Source organism: Camponotus vicinus, unplaced genomic scaffold (assembly GCF_025532165.1).
Source record: "Camponotus vicinus isolate PSW18456_S1 unplaced genomic scaffold, iyCamVici1.0 SCAF_11, whole genome shotgun sequence".
NCBI classification, from domain to species: domain Eukaryota; kingdom Metazoa; phylum Arthropoda; class Insecta; order Hymenoptera; family Formicidae; genus Camponotus; species Camponotus vicinus.
Window position 1 is genome coordinate 3,586,444 of NW_028141947.1, and position 23,664 is coordinate 3,610,107.

At 30.0% G+C, this 23,664-nt stretch overlaps 1 protein-coding gene across 1 annotated transcript; it reads right to left on the bottom strand.

The window, feature by feature from the left end:
- Positions 1–446: 446 nt before the first annotated feature.
- LOC145961234 (aminopeptidase N-like) lies at positions 447–21,285 on the bottom strand. The gene is made up of 13 exons (XM_083081225.1): positions 20,978–21,285; positions 20,354–20,846; positions 18,812–19,267; positions 16,899–17,079; positions 8,901–9,045; positions 6,723–6,804; positions 5,895–6,166; positions 5,219–5,499; positions 4,222–4,412; positions 3,650–3,988; positions 3,496–3,565; positions 3,277–3,387; positions 447–613 (listed from the first exon to the last, which is right to left on the bottom strand). The coding sequence occupies exons 2-13, from the start codon at positions 20,821–20,823 to the stop codon at positions 473–475; spliced, it is 2,739 nt and encodes a 912-aa protein (XP_082937351.1). The 5' UTR covers positions 20,824–20,846; positions 20,978–21,285; the 3' UTR covers positions 447–472.
- Positions 21,286–23,664: the final 2,379 nt, after the last annotated feature.

Below are 23,664 nucleotides of genomic sequence, written 5' to 3' on the forward strand. Positions count from 1 at the left end.
AATCAGAATACAATTTAAATTAGATGATACATTTTTAGTACATTAATAATATAATGTTAAATATATTGCAGATACTTTCTCATTTAATATAATTAGAATTATTCATATAATACAACATAATTTAATTATGATATAACACAATTTAATTATAATTATTTATATATTATAATTATGAATGTAATTTATATTTAATTTAATTATAATATAACATAATTTAATTATAATTATTTATATATTATAATTATAAATATAATTTACACTTTGCATTACTTCATGTAAATAAGGATATAAAAACATCAGTGCAAATATGAATTGCAGGATAAAATAAATCCTTGTAAATGCATTTAATTATATATTATTAATGCACATAAGCAAATAATAAATCGATAACTGTAAACATTATAAATAACTATTTTAAAGAAAGATATATAGATATATTCGCATCATAATTATTACTTTCATTAAACGGATTTTATTGATATTTTACAAAATTCTGAAAGTAATTTTTTTGACTTTTGATTTCGAAAAAACGTGTTTGTATCTTGCTTTGAATATTTAAAATATATTGCTTAATACTTTCGACCTCTTCGACATATCTATTCAATTCGCTTGTCTAAAACAGATTATATCGATATTAATTATTAGTGAATAGCAACTATCAATTATCAATAAATACTATATTAAATATTATCTCGTATATATACATATACATACATATATATATATATATATATATATATATATATATATATATATATTATAAACATTTTATTTATAACAATAATCTTAAATATAATTGGAATAAATAATAATTATAGATTATGAAGATTATATTCTCTTCTCAGAATCAAAATTTTAGTTATCCCGAAGAAAAAACGGAATTTATAAGTTTGTAAACATTTTAAATTACTATGTCGATTTCTATGCAGGTTTCGCATATTTGTAAAAAATTTGCCAGCAATCGAATAAAGTGATATGAATTTTAAGAAATTAGTAAAGCTCTAAATGTGAAACATAAATTTAAATTTTTCGAACTAGGAAGAGAAAGTGAAATGCAGATGACAGTTATAACCTCAGTTTCAGAGAAAATTAATTTTTCTTTCAAAATAAATCGTTATACATGGAATACATTTCTTTCCTCAATGCGATACTAAATATCGAAGTCTTAATTTAAGATTTTTATTAAAATAAATAATCCCTAATCCCTATAAAAAAGCGTAGGCGAAAAAATATCGAGATGAAGTTGCTGAAACAAAAATGAAATCATACTCCTATTATACTACGTGTTCTATTACATTATGTGCATAGTGTTGCACCATATTTTATTTAACAATTCTTATGTCTGCAAAGAATGTTTATAAGTAATATTTTGTAAGTAACTCTTGACAAATAAAAATTCACAGAATTTAGAATTAGCGATTTTAAATATAAAATTAGAAATTTATAAGAGATATGGCTATTACAGAGAAAATATCATTATATTATAATATTATAATTATTATATCTAGCAGGCCATTGCGTTAATTATTGTGTTAACCTACCATTATCACAGTTTTAGTTTAACAAATGACTCATGTAATATTAGAGTATGCTAATCACATTACCTAATAACTCTCTCAATCATATTGAAAAAATATTTCAATTTATTTAACTAAGAGCTATTTAACATCTCAAAGCTATAAATTCTCTTTTTAAAATTTATATAAATCTATTTTTTATTAAGATCACTAAAATTTCCAAGTAAAGAAATTCTCTTTCTCTTTTGCTTTCGCTTACTCCTATGTTCTTTCTCACTCTCTTATTCACTAAGAATTATAATACACTACTAAAAAAAAATAGGGAACACTTTTTGTACCCGAAAAATTGGGCTATTTTTAAACCGCTGAAATTCGTCGAAAAATCATCGTAGACAAAAAATAAAAAAAGTATTTTGAAGCTTGAAGCTTCAACTTTAACGTGCAATTGGTGATTTTAAAAAATTTTTTTATCTTTCTTATCCTGCGCTTTAAAAAAGAACACATTGTTTAGTTCCTTAAAATTATATATTTTTAACACACCGAAACTTGATAAAAAAATTTTTCTCGAGAAATTCAACTAAAATTTCATAAACTACATTTTGCCTGAAACGCTTTTTGCCAAAACGCTTTTTTTTAAATTTTTTTACGATTTTTTTGACCAAATATACAATTTTGAAAATAAACCAGTATTTTTTATCGAACTACAGAGTGTCAAAAATACGTAATTTTAATAAACAAAACAATGTCTTTTTTAAAAGCATAGAACAAGGAAGATAAAAAATTAAAGAAACTAACGATAGCGAGATAACGAGCACGTTAAAGATGAAATTTCAAGCTTCAAAATGCTTTCTTTATTTTTTGTCTACGACAATTTTTCGCCGAGTATCAACATCATATCTAAAAAATGCTGGTTTATTTTCAAAATCGTATTTATTTTTTATATTACTCGGTCAAAAAAAGTCGGAGGAAAATATTTAAAAAAGCTTTTCGCAGAGAAAATGTAATTTATAGAACTTGAGGTGAATTTCTCGAGAAAATTTTATTGTTAATGTTATATCGTCTTATGTGGCGACTCCCGTGGCGATATGTAATAGATTCTCAGTTAAAGACTTTTTTCTTTTGTCGATCCTCCCCGGTATGCGCATCTCTTTATCTTCGTGCACTCGTCATTACGCAGTAATCACGCGAGTGTCGGGTCGTTTCGCTTTCCAATAAAGTATCGTAACAGAGTTTATTAGCAAAGAATATTTTATTTTATCCCTGACACAATCGTCCCAGCTCCACGGCCCCTTTTATATCAAGAGTTAAGTTGCGTGTTAAAAATACATAATTTTAAGGAATTAAACAGTGTGTTCTTTTTTAAAACGCAGAATAAGGAAGATAAAAAAATTTTAAAAACCACCAACTGCGCATTAGAGTTGAAACTTCAAGCTTCGAAGCTTTCAAGCTTGCTTTTCTAATTTTTTATCTACGATGATTTTTCGACGAGTTTCGGCGGTTTGAAAATAGCCCAATTTTTAGGGTACAAAAAGTATTCTCTATTTGTTTTTTTTGAGAAGTGTATTTTAAAAACAGTATATTTTTGGAAATTAGAAATAAAAATATGGTTATTTATAAAAGAAATTAGATAACATTAATTTTTGCTTGTCGCTTTGAGATACTGTGACTAAATTAATATATTCTGTATGAAAACAAAAAATATCAACGATTAATAACGGAATATATGTATATTCGATAAAATGATATTCATAAAATTTACCTTTACTTTCACATCTTTCTTTTTCATATGTGAAAACCATGTTACCTTCTTATATTCACTTAATTCAATTGGAAATAGACTAATAAATATATTTGTTAGGAAGTCGTTTATCTAAAACAGATTATTTTGATTATATTGAACAACAATATTTAATGATAAATTGATGTCGCATTATGGTTATTTATTTTATATATATATATAAACACATGCAATTTTTACCTCTTTGAGTTGATTCGTAGAATAAACATGATTAATAATAATAATAAACGATGCATACTCGCTAACTTGTCTATAACAGTAAAATAATAAATTTATTGATACACACATAAATTGTTAAATGATAGATATATATTTACGGAGAAAACTGTATTACTTAGGTTTTATATTTGCAAGATTGTGTAATATGAAACTGAGTACTGCAGAATTCTTTGCATGCTTCGCGATAGTAAAAAGAAAATAATTAATATAATCTTTATCGAAAAAATCTTTTAAAAACATAATCGATGTTGTACTATCATTCTTTATTAGATTTAGATAGTTTTTGATAAATTGTGAATTTTCAGGGCAAGAGAGAAATTTTAAAAGTTTAGATTTAAATTTTTCTTTTCCCAGACGATGTACTCCCCACCAAGGAGAATCTTCATTGCTAAGAGAATAGTACAATACTTTTAAACCTTGACAGTATGTCCATTCTTTCCACCATGGCAAAAGCCTACGAGATTTAACAAAAAACAAATTCTAATATAAAAGTTTTGCACATATTAATCTTATATTTTGATTAAATAATTTAACAAATTATAATTTCATAACATAACATAATAAATTTCAATTTTGATATATAATTTTGAATAATTTTTTGATAATTTTAAATAATGAAATAAACATTGCACATGTATCTACAAAACAATTAAATTAAAATAACCGAAAATATATAAGAAAAATTACGTGTTCTTTTCGGGGTCTGCGAGATGTCGATTTAAATTATGTCGGGCATTTTCTATGCATATGCGACCATCAAGATTACATGCCCATTTCGCAGCTTCCATTCTTAAACTCTTTGTAAAATCGTGTTCATTAGAAACTTCATCGTATTTAAGTTTATTAAGCAAATCGTTTAGTAAGTTTAGCATTTTCCCCTAAATATATAAATATATATATATATATATTTATATGTATTTATATTGTTACTTGATATAAATTTTATATTTCTTGATTCTTGCATTATATTTTGCCATACCGAAAGATATCTTGCGCAAATATATTTTACATGGTTTTATATATTAAGAACGTTTTGTCTTGGTAAACAGCTCTAAATTTCTTTTTATAAAAATATCTATTATATGTATAGCTATACTTATATTGTATACGTATTTACACAAATTTGAATTTTACTTGCGTGCATATTCACACATGCTTAACACATGCACACATGTCCATATCAAAATATACATACAAAAATACATATTTTGTAGACATATAGACATACATGTAGACATTATATGTATAATATAATTTAATAACTTTTTAACTGTTTGTGTGTGTATTAAACACACAAATAACTGATGTACATATATGTTTCCTACTAATTTTCTATCTAAAAATTAATGATATTTAAATCGTCATTATGAATATCATGCTTTGATTAAAAATGGTAACAATTTTCATATTTTTCTCTATTTTCCTCTCCAACTTTTTATAATTAGTATATACTCTATTCGAATATTAATTTACAAATATATTTATCTTTCATCCAAAACATGTATATTTAAAATACCTAACCAAATTTCTTCTAGCTACATGTATTTTATTGTATGTATCTTTTTGGAAAGCACTTAATAAGTATTGTTATAAGTGCACACAATATTAATATGTGCAATAAGTAACATGTTTTTAGTATGTTTAAGACATCACTACTGACATTGTTTATAATATGTGTTATTACCTTGATATTAAAATATATTGGTTCCTGAAATAGAAAGATATTGGACAGATATTCTAAAGCTTTGAACATAGGATACCATGCCACGTAGTCTGTTTCTCGTGATAGATATTTCGTAATATTCCAGAATACAGTGGAATTAAGTTGGTTTGTTATCATAAAGTGGAAAGCGTCGTCGATAATTTGGGCACGATTCAAAACATGTAATTTCCTATAATTTTTAGAATTTAGATAACTTGCAATTCTTCGCCAGTTTTCGATATCGTAATTGACTCGATAATATCCTGCCGAAAATAAATAAATTTTGTGTATATATATATATATATATATATAATTCTTTCAAAGGGTTTATCAGCTCAAGTATCTGTTTATACTTTTGTACTTATACTTTTGCACATTAACGGAGATAAAAAATGTATCATAAAGTGAACATAAATGGAAATGCAAATTGTATATTATATTAGGTATAAAATCATTTTGCATGAAAATTGAATATTTCTAATAATTGTACGTATGTATGTATGTATATATAATGTATGTATGTATATATAATGTATAATAAATGTAATGAATATAATACATAATATAATGAATAATATTTTTAATAATGTAAATCTTTCTCTCCAATGTGTATGTATGATAAACACTATAAAATGTAATAAATTTATTGCAAACTTACCAGTTTGTTTTAGATTAAATACTATAAAATTACCCAACTCCGTAATATACGACTTAGATGCGTAACCATCCACCATCTTATTTAAATTTGTATTGTATATCGTTGCTTTTATCAGTCTGGGATCATTATAATGTCGTACTATTTTCATTACAGGACATTTTCGTTTTGTTGGAGACTTAATTAGCTGCGTTATAAGAAGTAAATTGTCTGCAGACATTTGAATGGACGAAAGGTTCTCCATAACTTCACCAAAATAATTAAAAGTTGGCTTACTAAAGTTATAAAATTTATTCAAAATTTATTGATGTGTTAACGAAAAGTATTATAAGCAAATATATATATATATATATATATATATATATATATATATATATATATATATAATTATCACAATATAAAATTGTTAATTATATTTACATATATATATATACATATATATGTATATATATATATATATATATATATATATATATATATATATATAATTATCACAAATAAAATTGTTAATTATATTTTATGTTTAATTTAATTAAATATATAATTAATTACAAAATTAATCATATGATTTATAATTTTTATATAAATATTTGATGCTACAGTTTAAATTATAATTTAAAAGAAATGGCCAAACTTGATTACTTTTTAAGATAAGTGTATATATAAAATGAAAATATATCTTGAATATTTAATGACATTGAAGGTAAAAAGTATTGGAAATGGTAATAATAAAGATAATAAAATATGAAAGAAACGGTGTGTTTAAATAAAAATAAAATTAATTTAATTTAAATAAAAATAGTAATTATAGCAATATAGTGTATTACTTACTTGTCCTTTACATATATACGGATACTCTGCCAAAATATCTCTTCAGAAATCATGTGTTGTAATATACGCAATACACTGGATACTATAATTATATAATTTACATCAGAATATGAATAAGATAATAGTTATAGTAAATAATAATTAATAATTATGGTAAAAGTGCATAATATGATATTAAAAGCATTATGTATGAGGTTAGTTTACATTGTACTAATTTACAATAAGATACTCTTTGTACTATATAATGTAGTCGAAACAAAATTTTATATTTAAAGGAATACGTTTGCATTATGTTGTCCGTTCTGGAAGTAGAACTCTCCCGTAAGGAATAAGGGGGAGGGAGACGGAACTCATTGCGTCCACGAAGTGTACTTTGTAAGACAAAGCGAAGTTCATTCTACATCTAATCTTGATCCTCGCAGAGAGTTTCGTCTACGCAGGGTGTCTCTTTTTACAGTGCTATATCTCGTAAACCAATGATTTTAGAGAAAAATGTTTCAGACAAAAGTTGATTGACTCGAAGGAGAACATAAGATGGTGCCATTGATTCGACCTTGGATAATTGTTTGAAGGTCACATGTAGGTCATCTTTAATTTTTTAAACGGAAATGCCAATTTTTTATTGCTCAGTCTTATAGCTTATCTCGAGAACTTTTCAAAACGCTATAATAAAGTATTTTTGCGTTGAGTGATTTTCAAGTTGAGGCTTGAAATAATTTCTTAATTTTATAATCTATAAAATATCTAGTAAAATATTCATTTTATCTTACCTTAATACTGTTATGTACTAAATAATGAGACGAATCAATTCGTGTAAAGAAAAAACATAGTTGTTTTTAAGAAAAAATATGTAATTGTTAATTGCAAATTACATATTTTTCTTAGAAACAACTATGTTTTTTCTTTACACCAATTGATTCGTCTCATTATTTAGTACATTAAAGTTTTAAGGTAAGATAATCGAAAAATGATTATTTTACTAGATTTACTATTTTATAGCTTATGTAAAATTAAGACATAACTTGAAAAGTACTCAATAAAAAAATACTTTATTATAGCATTTTGAAAAGCTCTCGAGGTAATCTACAAGAATATGTAATAAAGAAATAGAGATTCATTTAAAAAAGCATTAATGACCTTGACCTGACTTTTTTTTTATTGAGTACTTTTCAAGTTATGTCTTAATTTTACATAAGCTATAAAATAGTAAATCTAGTAAAATAATCATTTTTCGATTATCTTACCTTAAAACTTTAATGTACTAAATAATGAGACGAATCAAGTCCATATTTTCATCATGTATACCCCTTCAAGCTATGCAACTTTCGTTCGAAAAATTTTTCAATAAAATCATCGGTTCGCGAGATAATCGACTGTATCACTTAAAAGGAAACATCCTGTATACAGGGTGTCCGATTCCTGAGTGACCAAACGAAAAGTAGTGGTAGATTGGATCAAATTGAGAAGAAAAGTTCTCTACTATTTTGCAAAATTCGCAATAATTATTAAGAAATAAGCAAAAATGTTTCGGCGCATGAGAAGCGGTAGATCCCTCGCAGTGTCCGATTAATGAGTGATCAAACGAAAAGTGGTGGTAGATTGGGTCAAACTGGAAAGACAAGTCCTCTACCATTTTGCAAAATTCGCAATAATGATTAAGTTATAGGCAAAAATGTCTCAGCGCATGAGAAGCGATCTGTCTACCGCTTCTTATACTCTGAGACATTTTTGCCTATAACTTAATAATTATTGCGAATTTTGCAATATGGTAGAGAACTTTTCTTTTCGGATTGACCCAGTCTATCACCACTTTTTGTTTAATCACTTAATAATCACACACTACAAGCGGTTTACCGCTTCTTATGTACCAAGACATTTTTGCTTATTTTTTAATAATTATTGCGAATTTTGCAAAATGAGGACTTTTCTTCTCAGTTTGACCCAATCTACTATTACTTTTCGTTTGGTCACTCAGGAATCGGACACCCTGTATGTAATATATTTTATATATGTATAATTTTATATACTACAGCTCCATTATGTATGTATATATGTGTGCATGTGTATAATGAAAAGATTATATATAAAATTAAAGTTTTTATCAGTTATTCTGTTTGTTTTTTAAGCATTTATATTCAAAAATTTACGCATAATGAATTTCTAATTATATAATCATACCTCTAATGTAACGAAAATTTTCAACAGAACTGTTGATTGTGCTGAATTGTGTGTAAAGTGATGTTTTATATTCAGTATCGAAATGAAGGGATTCGTGTTGAATTTGTACCACAAACAAGTCCATCATCCGAGTACTTGGGAGAGCCTATAGAAAATGGTTTAAATGTATTTATTTAATTAATATTATATTTAACACACACAATAACAATAGCAATATGCATTAAGGCTGCTACTTTCTACGTGTATGTAAAAAAATTTGTTATACTCTTATACTCTTAAAATATAGAATAAATAATTTAAAAATATAATATATTAATAACAAAAACGATTACTCGACATATAACTTTAAAACTAAATATTTCGAGAATTATTAAAATATATTATATAGCAAAATTATCTTATTACACAATTTCTATATGTATACATATATTATGTGGAATCTGAATGATAATATATTTTTCTTTTTTTTTATACAGGGTTTGTCAAAAGTGTGGAAACCCCTAAATATCTCACAAACGGTGCATTTTAGAAAAAAATGTTTCAGGCAAAAGTTGTTTGGTTTCAAAGGGGCCATAAGACGGTACCATTGGTTTGACCTTGAAGAGTCATTTGAAGGTCACGTGAAGGTCACTTCAATTTTTTTAAATGGAACACCCTATATATTTTTGCACACTCTTGTAGCTTATCTCGAGTGCTTTCCAAAACACTATAATTAAACATTTTTTCATTAAATACTTTTCGAGTTATGAGGCTTGAATTAATTTCTTAATTTTACATAAACCATAAAATATCTAGTAAAATATTCATTTTCCAATTATCTTACTTTAATACTTTTATGTACAAAATAATGAGAGGAATCAATTGATGTAAAGAAAACACATAGTTGTTTTTAAGAAAAAATATGGAATTGTTAATTGCAAATTACATATTTTTTCTTCAAAACAACTATGTGTTTTCTTTACACCAATTGATTCCTCTCATTATTTTGTACGTAAAAGTATTAAGGTAAGATAATCGAAAAATGAATATTTTACAAAATATTTTACGGTTTATGTAAAATTAAGAAATTATTTCAAGCCTCATAACTCAAAAAGTACTTAACGAAAAGGTACTTAATTATAGTGTTTTGGAAAGCTCTCGGGATAAGCTACAAGAGTGTGCAAAAATATATAGGGTGTTCCGTTTAAAAAAATTGAAGTGACCTTCACGTGACCTTCAAATGACTCTTCAAGGTCAAACCAATGGTACGGTCTTATGGCCCCTTTGAAACCAAACAACTTTTGCCTGAAACATTTTTTTCTAAAATGCACCGTTTGTGAGATATTTAGGGGTTTCCACACTTTTGACAAACCCTGTATAATAATTTAAAGTCGGACAAATGTAACATAGTGACTTTGACACACACACAAAATAAAAGAAACATAAAAATGTAAAAATATTTTAAATTGTATTATTTATGTATGTTGCAGATTTACTTGAAAATTAGCATTTTTTAAAAATTCATTTTTCTTTGTAAATGTAGAATCTTCGCCTAACATTCTGATTTATAAAAAAAATTACACGCTATAATAGTAAATATTTATCTTTACACAGCCAGCGCCAAATGACTTGACCTTGACATATATTGTCAAGGTCATTGCACTGAGTAACATCCAAAAGGTTTTAAGCGTCGCTCGTTGTTTATTAAAAAGTTACAAACAAAAGAAGCTTTATAAGATTCACAGAATTTTTGGACACCATGTACAATAATAGACCTTTCGTATTAAAAGTTATAAAGGAATAAACATATTGAAGAACATCTCAATTTCTTTGACCTTTGCATATACAGGGCGATCCTGAAAAACGATCCGTCTATAAAATGACATATTCCTGACACCATTCTAAGACAATTTTTCCTTTACCAAAATTTGATTTGAAGCGTAGTTTTTGAATTATGAGCAAAAATAGTTAGTAAATCACGCGTCGAGTACAGAAGGCAGGCAGGAGCGGCGCGGCGTGCCGCGAGCGCGGGCGCAGCTGACCGCCCGACGGGTGATTATCACCGCATGAGTCGCTAACTATTTTATCTTATAACATAAAATTATGCTTTAAATAAAATTTTGGTAAAGAAGAAAATGTCTTAGAATTACGTCAGAAATACGTGTTGCTTAAAATAACGTTATTTTAATAATGAAAAGTTGTTCCGGATCGCCGGCCGTCCGACGTTGCAATCAGCTGATTGCTACACGCGATGTGTGTATGGCGGAGTGTGTGCGTAAGAGAGAGAGAGAAAGAGAGAGAAAGAGGGAGAGAGGGAGGGTAGGAGGGACAGACATTCATACACACGCACGCACTTTTTTTCTCGCTCTCTTTCTCTCTTTTACGCAACACTCATACACTCTCTCATTCAGTCTCACTCACACTCTCTCGGTCACTCACTCACTCACTCACCTGCTTACTCACTTGCTCATTCACCTTGTAGCAGCGTAGCGAATCTTCATGCTATGTATTGTTGTATCTGCTGCACGGTTATGATTGCTAGAGATGCGCGACACATTGAAATTTTTTCGATTATTAGTCTCACACTCGATTGACACAATACAGATTACGCGATAACGAGTTTACTGTTTATTCACTCACTATTGATTTATCGATACCAAAAATTACTTTCAAAGAAACGCGAATGCAAACAGCACATGACTCGACGCGAAGCGACGGACCGCGGAGACTGCGCGACCACAAGAGTTATGTTGCCAGAAACGCGACACGCGACATCTAACAAACGACTTGCGCGTGGCGCGTGATTGACGCGAGATAAGACGAACGATCGGCTAAAACCTTCGCATTGCGAATGCGGTAGAAAACATGAAACGTATAATGACATACTTACAAAATTAATTATTTATTATAAATAATAACTATTAATAATTTCAAATTATAATAAATAATTATTATTTTAAAAAGCATGTGTTATACGTTATTACGTTTTCGAAATTATTGCATTCACGATGCGAAGATTTAAGTCAATCGCAAGAATAATGTAATTAAAATTACATTTGGAAAAATTTATTTTTATTCTGCTCACAATGAAATGTTCCAACGTGAAAATGTATTGGTCGCTCTGAAAAGAGCGGATTGACTAAAAAAAATTTTAAAGCAGATGCTCAAAATGCCCGCCATCCATCCTAATGCAAGCTCTCATGCGTTTTAATAAGTTTCTTTCGACGTTTTCCATTATTTCTTCGTCAATATTCCAAATAGCGAATCGTAATCTTGTCTCCAGATCTTCAATATCTTCGGGAAGCGTTTTATAAATTACTTCCTTGCAGTATCCCCATAAGAAAAAATCTAGAGGATTGAGATCCGGAGATCTTGCGGGCCAACGTATCGGGCCGTACCGACCCATCCAGCGTCCGGGAAAATTCTCGTTTAAGTAATTCGTAACGATCCTGGCGTTGTGTGGCCCAGCACCGTCTTGTTGGAAGATAATATCGTTTCTTTCAAATAATGGCACATCTTCTAAGAAATGTGGTAGATTTTCTGTTAATAAATCGACGTAGATTCTTCCAGTTAAAATATCTGGAAGAATAACTGGACCAAGTATTTCAGTGCCCATTATTCCAGCCCATACATTAATCTTCCAACGAGTTTGAAAATTTCGAAATCGCGTGACTCTGGGATTTTCTTCGCTCCAAAAGTGCATATTATGCACATTAAAAATTCCTTCTTGTGTGAATAGCGATTCATCGCTGAATATCACACGAGAGGAATATCTGGGATCTCGATCGACGTTTCGCAGAAAATTTTCGCAAAACGTTCGTCTTGATAATCGCAGGCTTATTGATTGCATCATCGATCGTGCGTCTAATTTATACGATCTTCGCTGGGGGTCTATGCCCCTCCTCGCCTCCCGCGACCAATCACTAATTAGCGTCCGCTACATTCGCGATTGGTCGCGGGAGGCGAGGAGGGGCATAGACCCCCAGCGAAGATCGTATAAATTAGACGCACGATCGATGATGCAATCAATAAGCCTGCGATTATCAGCGATTATCAATAAGCGCGAAGAAGATATGGCAGCGTACACAAGTCAAGAATATTATGACATGCTGATGGCACTTGGCGAGTGTCACGGGCAGCAAAACCCTGCTGCAAGAAGATACGCCGAATTATATCCAAACCGAAGACATCCATCGGGTCGCGTCATACTTAGAGCAGCTCAAAGACTGTATGATACTGGCAGTGTCCTGCCGAACAAACACGACGCTGGGAGAAATCGCGATGTTAGAAATGTACGGAACACGGAGAGAGTTATACGTACTTTTGAGGATAATCCCGAAACAAGTATTCGGGTAGTTGCTCGAGAACACGATTTATCCTATACAACCGTACAAAGAATATTAAAAGAAGAAAAGTTGCACGCGTTTCATTATACACGCGTGCAGCATTTACGACCAGCAGATTACCCTGCAAGACGAACGTTTTGCGAAAATTTTCTGCGAAACGTCGATCGAGATCCCAGATATTCCTCTCGTGTGATATTCAGCGATGAATCGCTATTCACACAAGAAGGAATTTTTAATGTGCATAATATGCACTTTTGGAGCGAAGAAAATCCCAGAGTCACGCGATTTCGAAATTTTCAAACTCGTTGGAAGATTAATGTATGGGCTGGAATAATGGGCACTGAAATACTTGGTCCAGTTATTCTTCCAGATATTTTAACTGGAAGAATCTACGTCGATTTATTAACAGAAAATCTACCACATTTCTTAGAAGATGTGCCATTATTTGAAAGAAACGATATTATCTTCCAACAAGACGGTGCTGGGCCACACAACGCCAGGATCGTTACGAATTACTTAAACGAGAATTTTCCCGGACGCTGGATGGGTCGGTACGGCCCGATACGTTGGCCCGCAAGATCTCCGGATCTCAATCCTCTAGATTTTTTCTTATGGGGATACTGCAAGGAAGTAATTTATAAAACGCTTCCCGAAGATATTGAAGATCTGGAGACAAGATTACGATTCGCTATTTGGAATATTGACGAAGAAATAATGGAAAACGTCGAAAGAAACTTATTAAAACGCATGAGAGCTTGCATTAGGATGGATGGCGGGCATTTTGAGCATCTGCTTTAAAATTTTTTTTAGTCAATCCGCTCTTTTCAGAGCGACCAATACATTTTCACGTTGGAACATTTCATTGTGAGCAGAATAAAAATAAATTTTTCCAAATGTAATTTTAATTACATTATTCTTGCGATTGACTTAAATCTTCGCATCGTGAATGCAATAATTTCGAAAACGTAATAACGTATAACACATGCTTTTTAAAATAATAATTATTTATTATAATTTGAAATTATTAATAGTTATTATTTATAATAAATAATTAATTTTGTAAGTATGTCATTATACGTTTCATGTTTTCTACCGCATTCGCAATGCGAAGGTTTTAGCCGATCGTTCGTCTTATCTCGCGTCAATCACGCGCCACGCGCAAGTCGTTTGTTAGATGTCGCGTGTCGCGTTTCTGGCAACATAACTCTTGTGGTCGCGCAGTCTCCGCGGTCCGTCGCTTCGCGTCGAGTCATGTGCTGTTTGCATTCGCGTTTCTTTGAAAGTAATTTTTGGTATCGATAAATCAATAGTGAGTGAATAAACAGTAAACTCGTTATCGCGTAATCTGTATTGTGTCAATCGAGTGTGAGACTAATAATCGAAAAAATTTCAATGTGTCGCGCATCTCTAGCAATCATAACCGTGCAGCAGATACAACAATACATAGCATGAAGATTCGCTACGCTGCTACAAGGTGAATGAGCAAGTGAGTAAGCAGGTGAGTGAGTGAGTGAGTGACCGAGAGAGTGTGAGTGAGACTGAATGAGAGAGTGTATGAGTGTTGCGTAAAAGAGAGAAAGAGAGCGAGAAAAAAAGTGCGTGCGTGTGTATGAATGTCTGTCCCTCCTACCCTCCCTCTCTCCCTCTTTCTCTCTCTTTCTCTCTCTCTCTTACGCACACACTCCGCCATACACACATCGCGTGTAGCAATCAGCTGATTGCAACGTCGGACGGCCGGCGATCCGGAACAACTTTTCATTATTAAAATAACGTTATTTTAAGCAACACGTATTTCTGACGTAATTCTAAGACATTTTCTTCTTTACCAAAATTTTATTTAAAGCATAATTTTATGTTATAAGATAAAATAGTTAGCGACTCATGCGGTGATAATCACCCGTCGGGCGGTCAGCTGCGCCCGCGCTCGCGGCACGCCGCGCCGCTCCTGCCTGCCTTCTGTACTCGACGCGTGATTTACTAACTATTTTTGCTCATAATTCAAAAACTACGCTTCAAATCAAATTTTGGTAAAGGAAAAATTGTCTTAGAATGGTGTCAGGAATATGTCATTTTATAGACGGATCGTTTTTCAGGATCGCCCTGTATATCGATTATAATTGAGGATGACATTGTAAAGAAACAATTTAAATATATATAGAATTTAATACAATTAAAAAATATTACAAATGTATGTGTACACACACACACACACACACACGCGGGGGGTGCAAGGGGGGCCTTCGGCCCACCCTCCCGCGGCCACTCCGCCGGTAGGGGACGCATTGCGAAGAGTTCAATCACAATGGATATATGCTGTAAGTTGTAAAGCAAGGTTCACCTTGCCTACCGGCGGGGGCCGAAGGCCCCCCTTGCACCCCCAGCGTGTGTGTGTGTGTGTGTGTGCATATACATTTGTGATATTTTTCAATTGTATTCAATTGTATTAAATTCATACACTTCTCTCTGCATAGGTAGTTACAAATCTATGTGAAATTATGTAACAATTGACTTTTCTTTCGATAAATGTATTAATGAATTTATGAAACTTCTTTTGTTCATAACATTTTAATAAACAACGAGCGACGCCTAAAACCTTTTGGATGTTACTCAGGACAGTGACCTTGACAATATATGTCAAGGTCAAGTCATTTGGGTGTGGCTGTGTAAAGGTAAATATTTACCATATATATATATATATATATATATATATATATATACACATATATATATATACAGGGTGTCCCATTTTAACTTTCACACTCGAATATCTCGAAACCATGACAATTTCGGTGAAAATGTTTTAAACAAAAGTTGTATGGTTTTAAGGGGGCCATAAGATGGTGTCATTGATTTTACCTTGAAAAGTCGTTTGAAAGTCACGTGAAGGTCACCTTCAATTTTTTAAATGGAACCCCCTATTTATTACATATTCTTGTAGCTTATCTCGAGAGCTTTCCAAAACACTATAATAAAGTATTTTTTCATTGAGTACTTTTCGAGTTATGAGGCTTGAAATAATTTTTAATTTTACATAAACCATAAAATATCTAGTAAAATATTCATTTTTCGATTATCTTACCTTAATACTTTTATGTACAAAATAATGAGATGAATCAATTAGTGTAAAGAAAAAACATAGTTGTTTTTAAGAAAAAATATGTAATTTGCAATTAACAATTCCATATTTTTTCTTAAAAACAACTATGTGTTTTCTTTACATCAATTGATTCCTCTCATTATTTTGTACATAAAAGTATTAAAGTAAGATAATTGGAAAATGAATATTTTACTAGATATTTTATGGTTTATGTAAAATTAAGAAATTATTTCAAGCCTCATAACTCGAAAAGTATTTAATGAAAAAATGTTTAATTATAGTGTTTTGGAAAGCTCTTGAGGCAAACTACAAGAGTATGGAAAAGTATATAGGATATTCCATTTAAAAAAATTGAAGTGACCTTCACGTGACCTTCAAATGACTCTTCAAGGTCAAACCAATGGTACCATCTTATGGCCCCCTTGAAGCCAAACAACTTTTGTCTGAAACATTTTTCTCTCCCGGGCTTGGTTATCGAGATATTCGACTGGATGGATTAAAATGGGCCACCCTGTATATATCCATCATGTTGTTTGCTAGTGAGCATGTTTTGCGCTAAAAAATGCTTAAAATAACCTGATTGGTGACATATGATCCAAGAAATGCGACAATAGCTTCATTTAACAAAGAGGATAACGGCCAAAGTGGATTTTCATAATAAGAACATTCCTGTATTATTTTATGGGCCATGAAGCGGGCAACTTTGATTTTAGTCGCAACAGAATCTACATTGTCATTGTAGATAATATCTGCTTCTCTGAAAATTTTAAATAATGTCTATTTCTGTTGTATAATAACACATAAAAAATATTGTATTTCCAAATTTATAATTAAATGATTCTATTAAATTAACATATTAATTATATATTATTATTAATGCCTATACTTATACCTTAATATAATTATTTAATTTACAATTTTATATTTTAATTTGTAATTTTCAATTTTATGATTATAAAATATATATATTTTAATAATACTTTTCGTATAAGTTGATGTACATTGAAGATATAGGTTGTCCAGAAAGTTATTGTGGTTTTTAACCTTCAAGTTCTAATACGCATATTTTAAAAGTGAAACTTATTAATATGTCAAGTGAACTTTATTAATTGAAAAGAGAACCATTGAAATTTAAATATTTTTGCCAACGAGAAACAATATTTATTTATTCCTGTAGCATAAAATTTAGATTTCTAGAAGCGACAAACTCTTCAAAGGTGTTTTTGACAGTAGCTTTATTGTTAAAGGTTTTCCCCAGCAAGAAATTGTCGAAATGTTTAAAAAAGTGATAGTCGGTTGGTGAGTAAACCGGCGAATATAATGGCTGAGACAGAGTTTCATAGAGCTTCATAGCTCAATTGATTAATGCAGCGTCGGTTGTGCGGCGTGTAGTCGAACATTGTCGTGTAGAACAATTGGAACTTTTCTGTTGACCAACCGAACGCAAACGTATCAGTTCCTGATGCATTTTGCCAATTTCTTGACAGTACCTCTCTGCCGCGATAATTTCGCCCGAATTTAAAAAGCTGTAATGGATTATCTCGACTGACTACTACCAAATAGTCACCATAATCTTTTTTTAATGCAAATTTGGTTTCCGAGAGTGTTTTGGCGCTTCATCATGGTCAAACAATTGTGCAAAACGTCGACGATTATCGTACAAGATCCATTTTTCATCAAACGTTACAATGCGATCAAGAAACGGATTATTTTGTTTACGCAAAATCAATGCAGAACACACTTCAAAGTGACGGTTCTTTCGCTCAATTGATGCGGCATCCATTTGTCGAGCTTTTTTGTTTTTCCAATTCGTTCCAGGTAATCAGAAACAGCTGACTTGCTTACGCCAAGTTTTTCCGCTAGTTCTCGAATCAATGTGCGTGACTTTGTTTCAACTAACACCTTCAAGTGGTCGTCGTCAATAATCGCAATCGTCCAGAACTTTTCAACTTCAAGGCTCTCATCTCCACTGAAATTTACGGAAACCACCATTGCATTGTACGTTCATTAGCGGTTCCTGGATTAAGTGCATCGTTAATATTGCAAGCCTTCAGCTGCTTTACGACTCATTTTGAATTCATATAAAAAAATCGCTGGAATTTGCTATTTTTTCATTCTTAATTTCATAGTTTAAATAAATCGCAAACCAATATCAAAACACAGTTATTTTTATTAAAATGTAGAGCAAAGTTTGCGCTTTTAAATTGATATAACATAGATACAAAAGAAAGAGAACGTAAAAAAAGCGCCAAATTTTAAACAACAAAAATCGCAATAAGTTTCTGGACAAATAATAAACTGGACTAATAATAAACGATTAGATATGTTTCTCCTCTCATTGCTTCATATAATTTTACTTATTTTTTAAAATATATTCAAATAATATTTTAAAAATAGAGAAAAGATATGTAAATAATTTTAGTTACCATGAATTGTTATCCTTTTTTTCATCTTCGAAATATATTAATTTTTTCTAATTATATAGTTACCTGTAAAGAATAAGGCCCAGATTTATGATGCTTTCGTTTTGAAAATCCGGAAGTGCAACATGATTTATTTGCCAAAATTTATTCAAACGTTTCCATTTATCGAACAAGTACGAAGTTATATTTTCAGCAAATTTGTGTGCAAATTCGCAGTGCATTCTACACCACATATTAACTCTGATACTTTCATTTGTACTAGGCATAAGAGATAAATTAATTCGGTTAGTCAGAAATAAAAGATAAATAGGCTTTACAAACGTATTAAAATGTGTCTTCGTCGTGTTTTTATCATTCGTTTCTATTTTTTGTATCGGTACATTTGATAAAACTGTATAGTTTTGATAATGTTCTACAATTATATTATAGATGGGCCTATAGAGCATGATGGTTCTTAAAGATTCAAATCCGGGCAAAGACGGAATCATGTGTTGGATCCCAATATCAACATACGTTGCCAACCTATCACATTTAGAAATATGAATTAACAATAATAAAAAACACCGCAAAAACCTTATGCAAAAGTGGTTTCAATGAAATTGTATAAAAGTTGCATATATTTTAGTTGTGCGGGATTCATAAAATGTTTATTTTAGAATATACAGGTACAAAATAAATATTTAATAATTAATATTTAGTATGAAAATTTAATAAAATTAAAATAAATTTTAATATAAAACAGTATTAGAATAACTTTTTTAAATTGATTTTAATTGATATATTAGCAACGATTCCTTACATAATTTTATACAAGTTCAAGAAACTGTCTATTTTAGTGATAGTTTATTAAATAAAACACATATGTATATATGTCTTAGTTATTGGCGAAATTAGTATTGTTTCTAAATAGTATGGGTGTGTGTAAATGCACGTTTAAATACATGAAACAGCATAAGTATAGCTTGTATATTTAATTTTATATATTATATGCAGAGTGTTTTTATGAAAGTTGTGAGTGTTCATGATCTAATTAAATTTTGATAATGATTTTTATTGATTATGAGGATAAAAAGAATTCATATAAACATATATCTGGAAACGTTTTCCTTCTGAATTATAAGTTTTTCTTATATTAGAAACGAATTTCCTAATGTTTGGTATTGTCAAAGTAAAGTGTAAAGCTTAAATGTTTGTTCAAATTTCAAATTTCAAATAAGCAAGTTCTATAAAAATATAAATCCTTCAAAATCATACTTATATTTTGAAAACAATTCGAAACTCTACCGGAATATTTGATTTCGTTCGAATGTTGACAATAAAATGCTGTATAAGACGTGTATTATTGCTGACTACTTTAATTAAATTAATTTTTATTTGCAGCTTACATTCATTTTAATAATAATGGTAATATTAAATTGCAAAATGTTTTACTAAAAGATGTTAAGAAACATATAATTAAGAATGGAAACATTTCAGATACGTACATGTCTATGTATAAATGTGTTTTTCTTAGAAAATACTTTTTAAATAGAAATAGAATGCTGTACCAGGGTTTGTTCATAAACATCGTGAAATTACTATATATTTAACATTTTAACAGTTACTTACCACTGACGCTCATCTCTTTTATAAAAGTTTTTTAGGCCTGTATCTTCAGTTATATTATAAACTAATTTTATGACGTAATATCCCGGCGATAGATCATTAGCGAATATATATTTGACAATGTTTTTCTCAATATCATACATAGATTTTTCCGATGGATAAATGATCGTTTTTTCAATATCATATATGGAATAATAATATGGATAATAAGACGCAGTTAGACCAATATCTTTTACGTGTAAGTACAATAATATGCTTGATATTGGATGTGTAATCGTTATACGTATACTACAGTTGCTGACAAGAATATTTTTTTCGATATGTGTAACGATGATATCATATTGTGGCGGTAATATATAATTCGTGTGCCAGTTTATCTCTTCTTGAGATATTTTAATTATCTGATCGTCGGTTAAAAAAGCCGCCGCGACGATGATTGTTAAACTGCTACTTAACAATAGTTTTAGAAACATGATACTACTTTTATCTTAGATATCTGTAAAAATATATTTTTGTTAGAAAGTACAAACGGACAAATTAAACACAGTACTGTCTCTACCATGATTTAGTGGAAAAGAAGGAATTAAGACAAATATATAAAAATAAACTTAATTTTGAATAACTTACTCTGTATAATGAGATATATCACAAATTCTATGCAAGTGTATGTTTCGTTACAATAATTAGCTGCAATAAATTAATGTTTTATCCACTATCGTGTAACATGAAAAATATATATGCGCACTTATGATTTCTTATTACTTCGAGAAACTTCCAAAAACTAACAACACTTGGCGATATTACAATAAATGTGTATGTCATATGTAAACACACAACTTCTGAGGTCGTTAACAGACGTTTCGATCGAGAAACGGTATGTAATAGCAAAGTACGGTGCCGTTTGTCCCTTTCCAAATTCGTGCTAGCGATCGAGCGCCGTAAGAAGGCAGAGCCGTCTATTTCGCATTGGTCTAATGGCCATTTCTACCAACGCCACTTAACTTTAATCTTAGCTTAATTCATTCTTTGTCTCTTTCTAAAGGAACAGTTAGAAGGAGACAAAGAGTGAGTTAAGCTAAGATTAAAGTTAAACGACGTTGGTTGAAACAGACATAAAACAAAAGAGGCTACCGTTACGTAGAATATAAAAATATCTAGAAATATATATATTTGAATTCTTTTATACTATTTAAAAGTAGTATTCCTTTACCAAAAATTTGAGAATTTTTATAATTTACAATATACATTCAAATGAAATTTTATTAACTATATTATTACGAGTTTGTATCGGTAAATTGTCTTGGAGCAAGTTAATGAAAAAACGTAACTTAACACTAGAGTATAATATTACAGTATCGTATATAAGAGAATATAATGAATAACGATTATTTTTTAGGTTCTTGCTCACTCTTTCAAATTTATATGGTGGATATATGAATGAAACAACAAGATCCCTCAAATCCCTTAAATCGATCAAATCAATAATCGTGTCTTTCTTATGACGAAGCAGATTTTTAAATTAAAATTGAGAAAGATTTTTTTATACTGTGGAATAGTAGTAGCGTGCTCCAAGAATTATGCCATATAATTTATTATTAAATTAAAAACATTAGCAGTACATTAATGAAACACATTCGTAAAGAATAATTTTTATGGGGATCATTAAAAAATATATATAATCGACCAAAACTAGCCAAAATTCTTGTTTATTTGTTAAAAATTACGACGTTTCGACCATATGGTTGTGGTCCTTTTCAAGTATACACTGGAATATTGAAATCGATAATTAGATTTTTTGATTTTTTGGTGGTTTGAATAAAAACAGCAATAGACATGAATTGACTGTGAACAATTTGAATAACTTACGGTTCAGATAAAAGAGTATAACAATGTAAATCTTAATTTTGTAAACTCTACATATCACAATTATAAGATCATTAACGTCTTGCCAAATTTGAAAAAGAGAGATAAAACGTTATGTCAGTGTGAGACTTCGTCAAAAACTGAATATGTTAAATCCAAAATAATAAACTACACGATCTTTATTATTTTGTCATAGATGTTGTTTAAATTATCCGTGTCCTTCTGTAGATTGATTGAGTTATTGGATTTTTTAATATAAAACATTTCAGCAATTTCTCTCTTTCGCACATATTTCTCATTGTGTAATATATTAGGTTTCGTCCAGTCAAATTCGTGTCCTGATTCTAATCTATGTTTACTTATAACAGAATGATTCGTTTCATGCAATTTTATATTGCTAAAATGCTCTTTCACTTGAGTACGTAAATGCCGTTTTGTTTGCCCAATATATGACACATTACAATTTTTGCAATTTAATTTATATACAACATTTGTTTTATCGTTATTATGTAACGTTATCGTTATTATGTAACTAGTATAGGAAACCTACGTGGTCTGGGAGGTATATAAACTACCATTCCAACCACCCGTTGAAATATAAAATTAATACTATTTATAATTTGGTTGACCATGCAATTTTTATTATCTAATGACAGTTTCCAACAAAAAAACATTGAGTTAGTACATAATATTTTACTCAATAACTGTTTCCCTGAACATATCATAAAACGACACATACAAAAAAGAATTAATTTTTTAAACAATCGTGACCACAACAAGAACGTTGACGCAAATCTTAAACATTTCGACAGGACATCTTTTATTTCATTACCATACGATAAAGATGTGAGTCATGACTTGTGCCGTTTATTGCGAGGCAGTGGCTTTAACGTTGTCTATAAAATAACAAAAAAACTAAATACCTTAATAAAACGTAGGATAAAAATATCCTTACCACGTTTTATTAAGGTATTTAATTTTTTTGTTATTTTATAGACAACGTTAAAGCCACTGCCTCGCAATAAACGGCACAAGTCATGACTCACATCTTTATCGTATGGTAATGAAATAAAAGATGTCCTGTCGAAATGTTTAAGATTTGCGTCAACGTTCTTGTTGTGGTCACGATTGTTTAAAAAATTAATTCTTTTTTGTATGTGTCGTTTTATGATATGTTCAGGGAAACAGTTATTGAGTAAAATATTATGTACTAACTCAATGTTTTTTTGTTGGAAACTGTCATTAGATAATAAAAATTGCATGGTCAACCAAATTAATAAATTAATAAATAGTATTAATTTTATATTTCAATGGGTGGTTGGAATGGTAGTTTATATACCTCCCAGACCACGTAGGTTTCCTATACCAGTTAGTAATAAGTCTGTTATCGAACCGAATGACAGTTGCATTTAAAAAACTGATAGACGAATTAACTTCAATTTCATAAGTGA

What these genes read in the sequence shown, in the direction of transcription:
- LOC145961234 (XM_083081225.1), bottom strand. Translation starts at nt 20,823, where the DNA reads ATGTTTCTAAAACTATTGTTAAGTAGCAGTTTAACAATCATCGTCGCG. An exon ending in CTTGCAAATATAAAACCTAA is followed by an intron (nt 3,566 to 3,649) that starts GTAATACAGTTT and finishes TTACTGTTATAG; the next exon opens with ACAAGTTAGCGAGTATGCAT. An exon ending in AGAAAGATGTGAAAGTAAAG is followed by an intron (nt 614 to 3,276) that starts GTAAATTTTATG and finishes AATCTGTTTTAG; the next exon opens with ACAAGCGAATTGAATAGATA.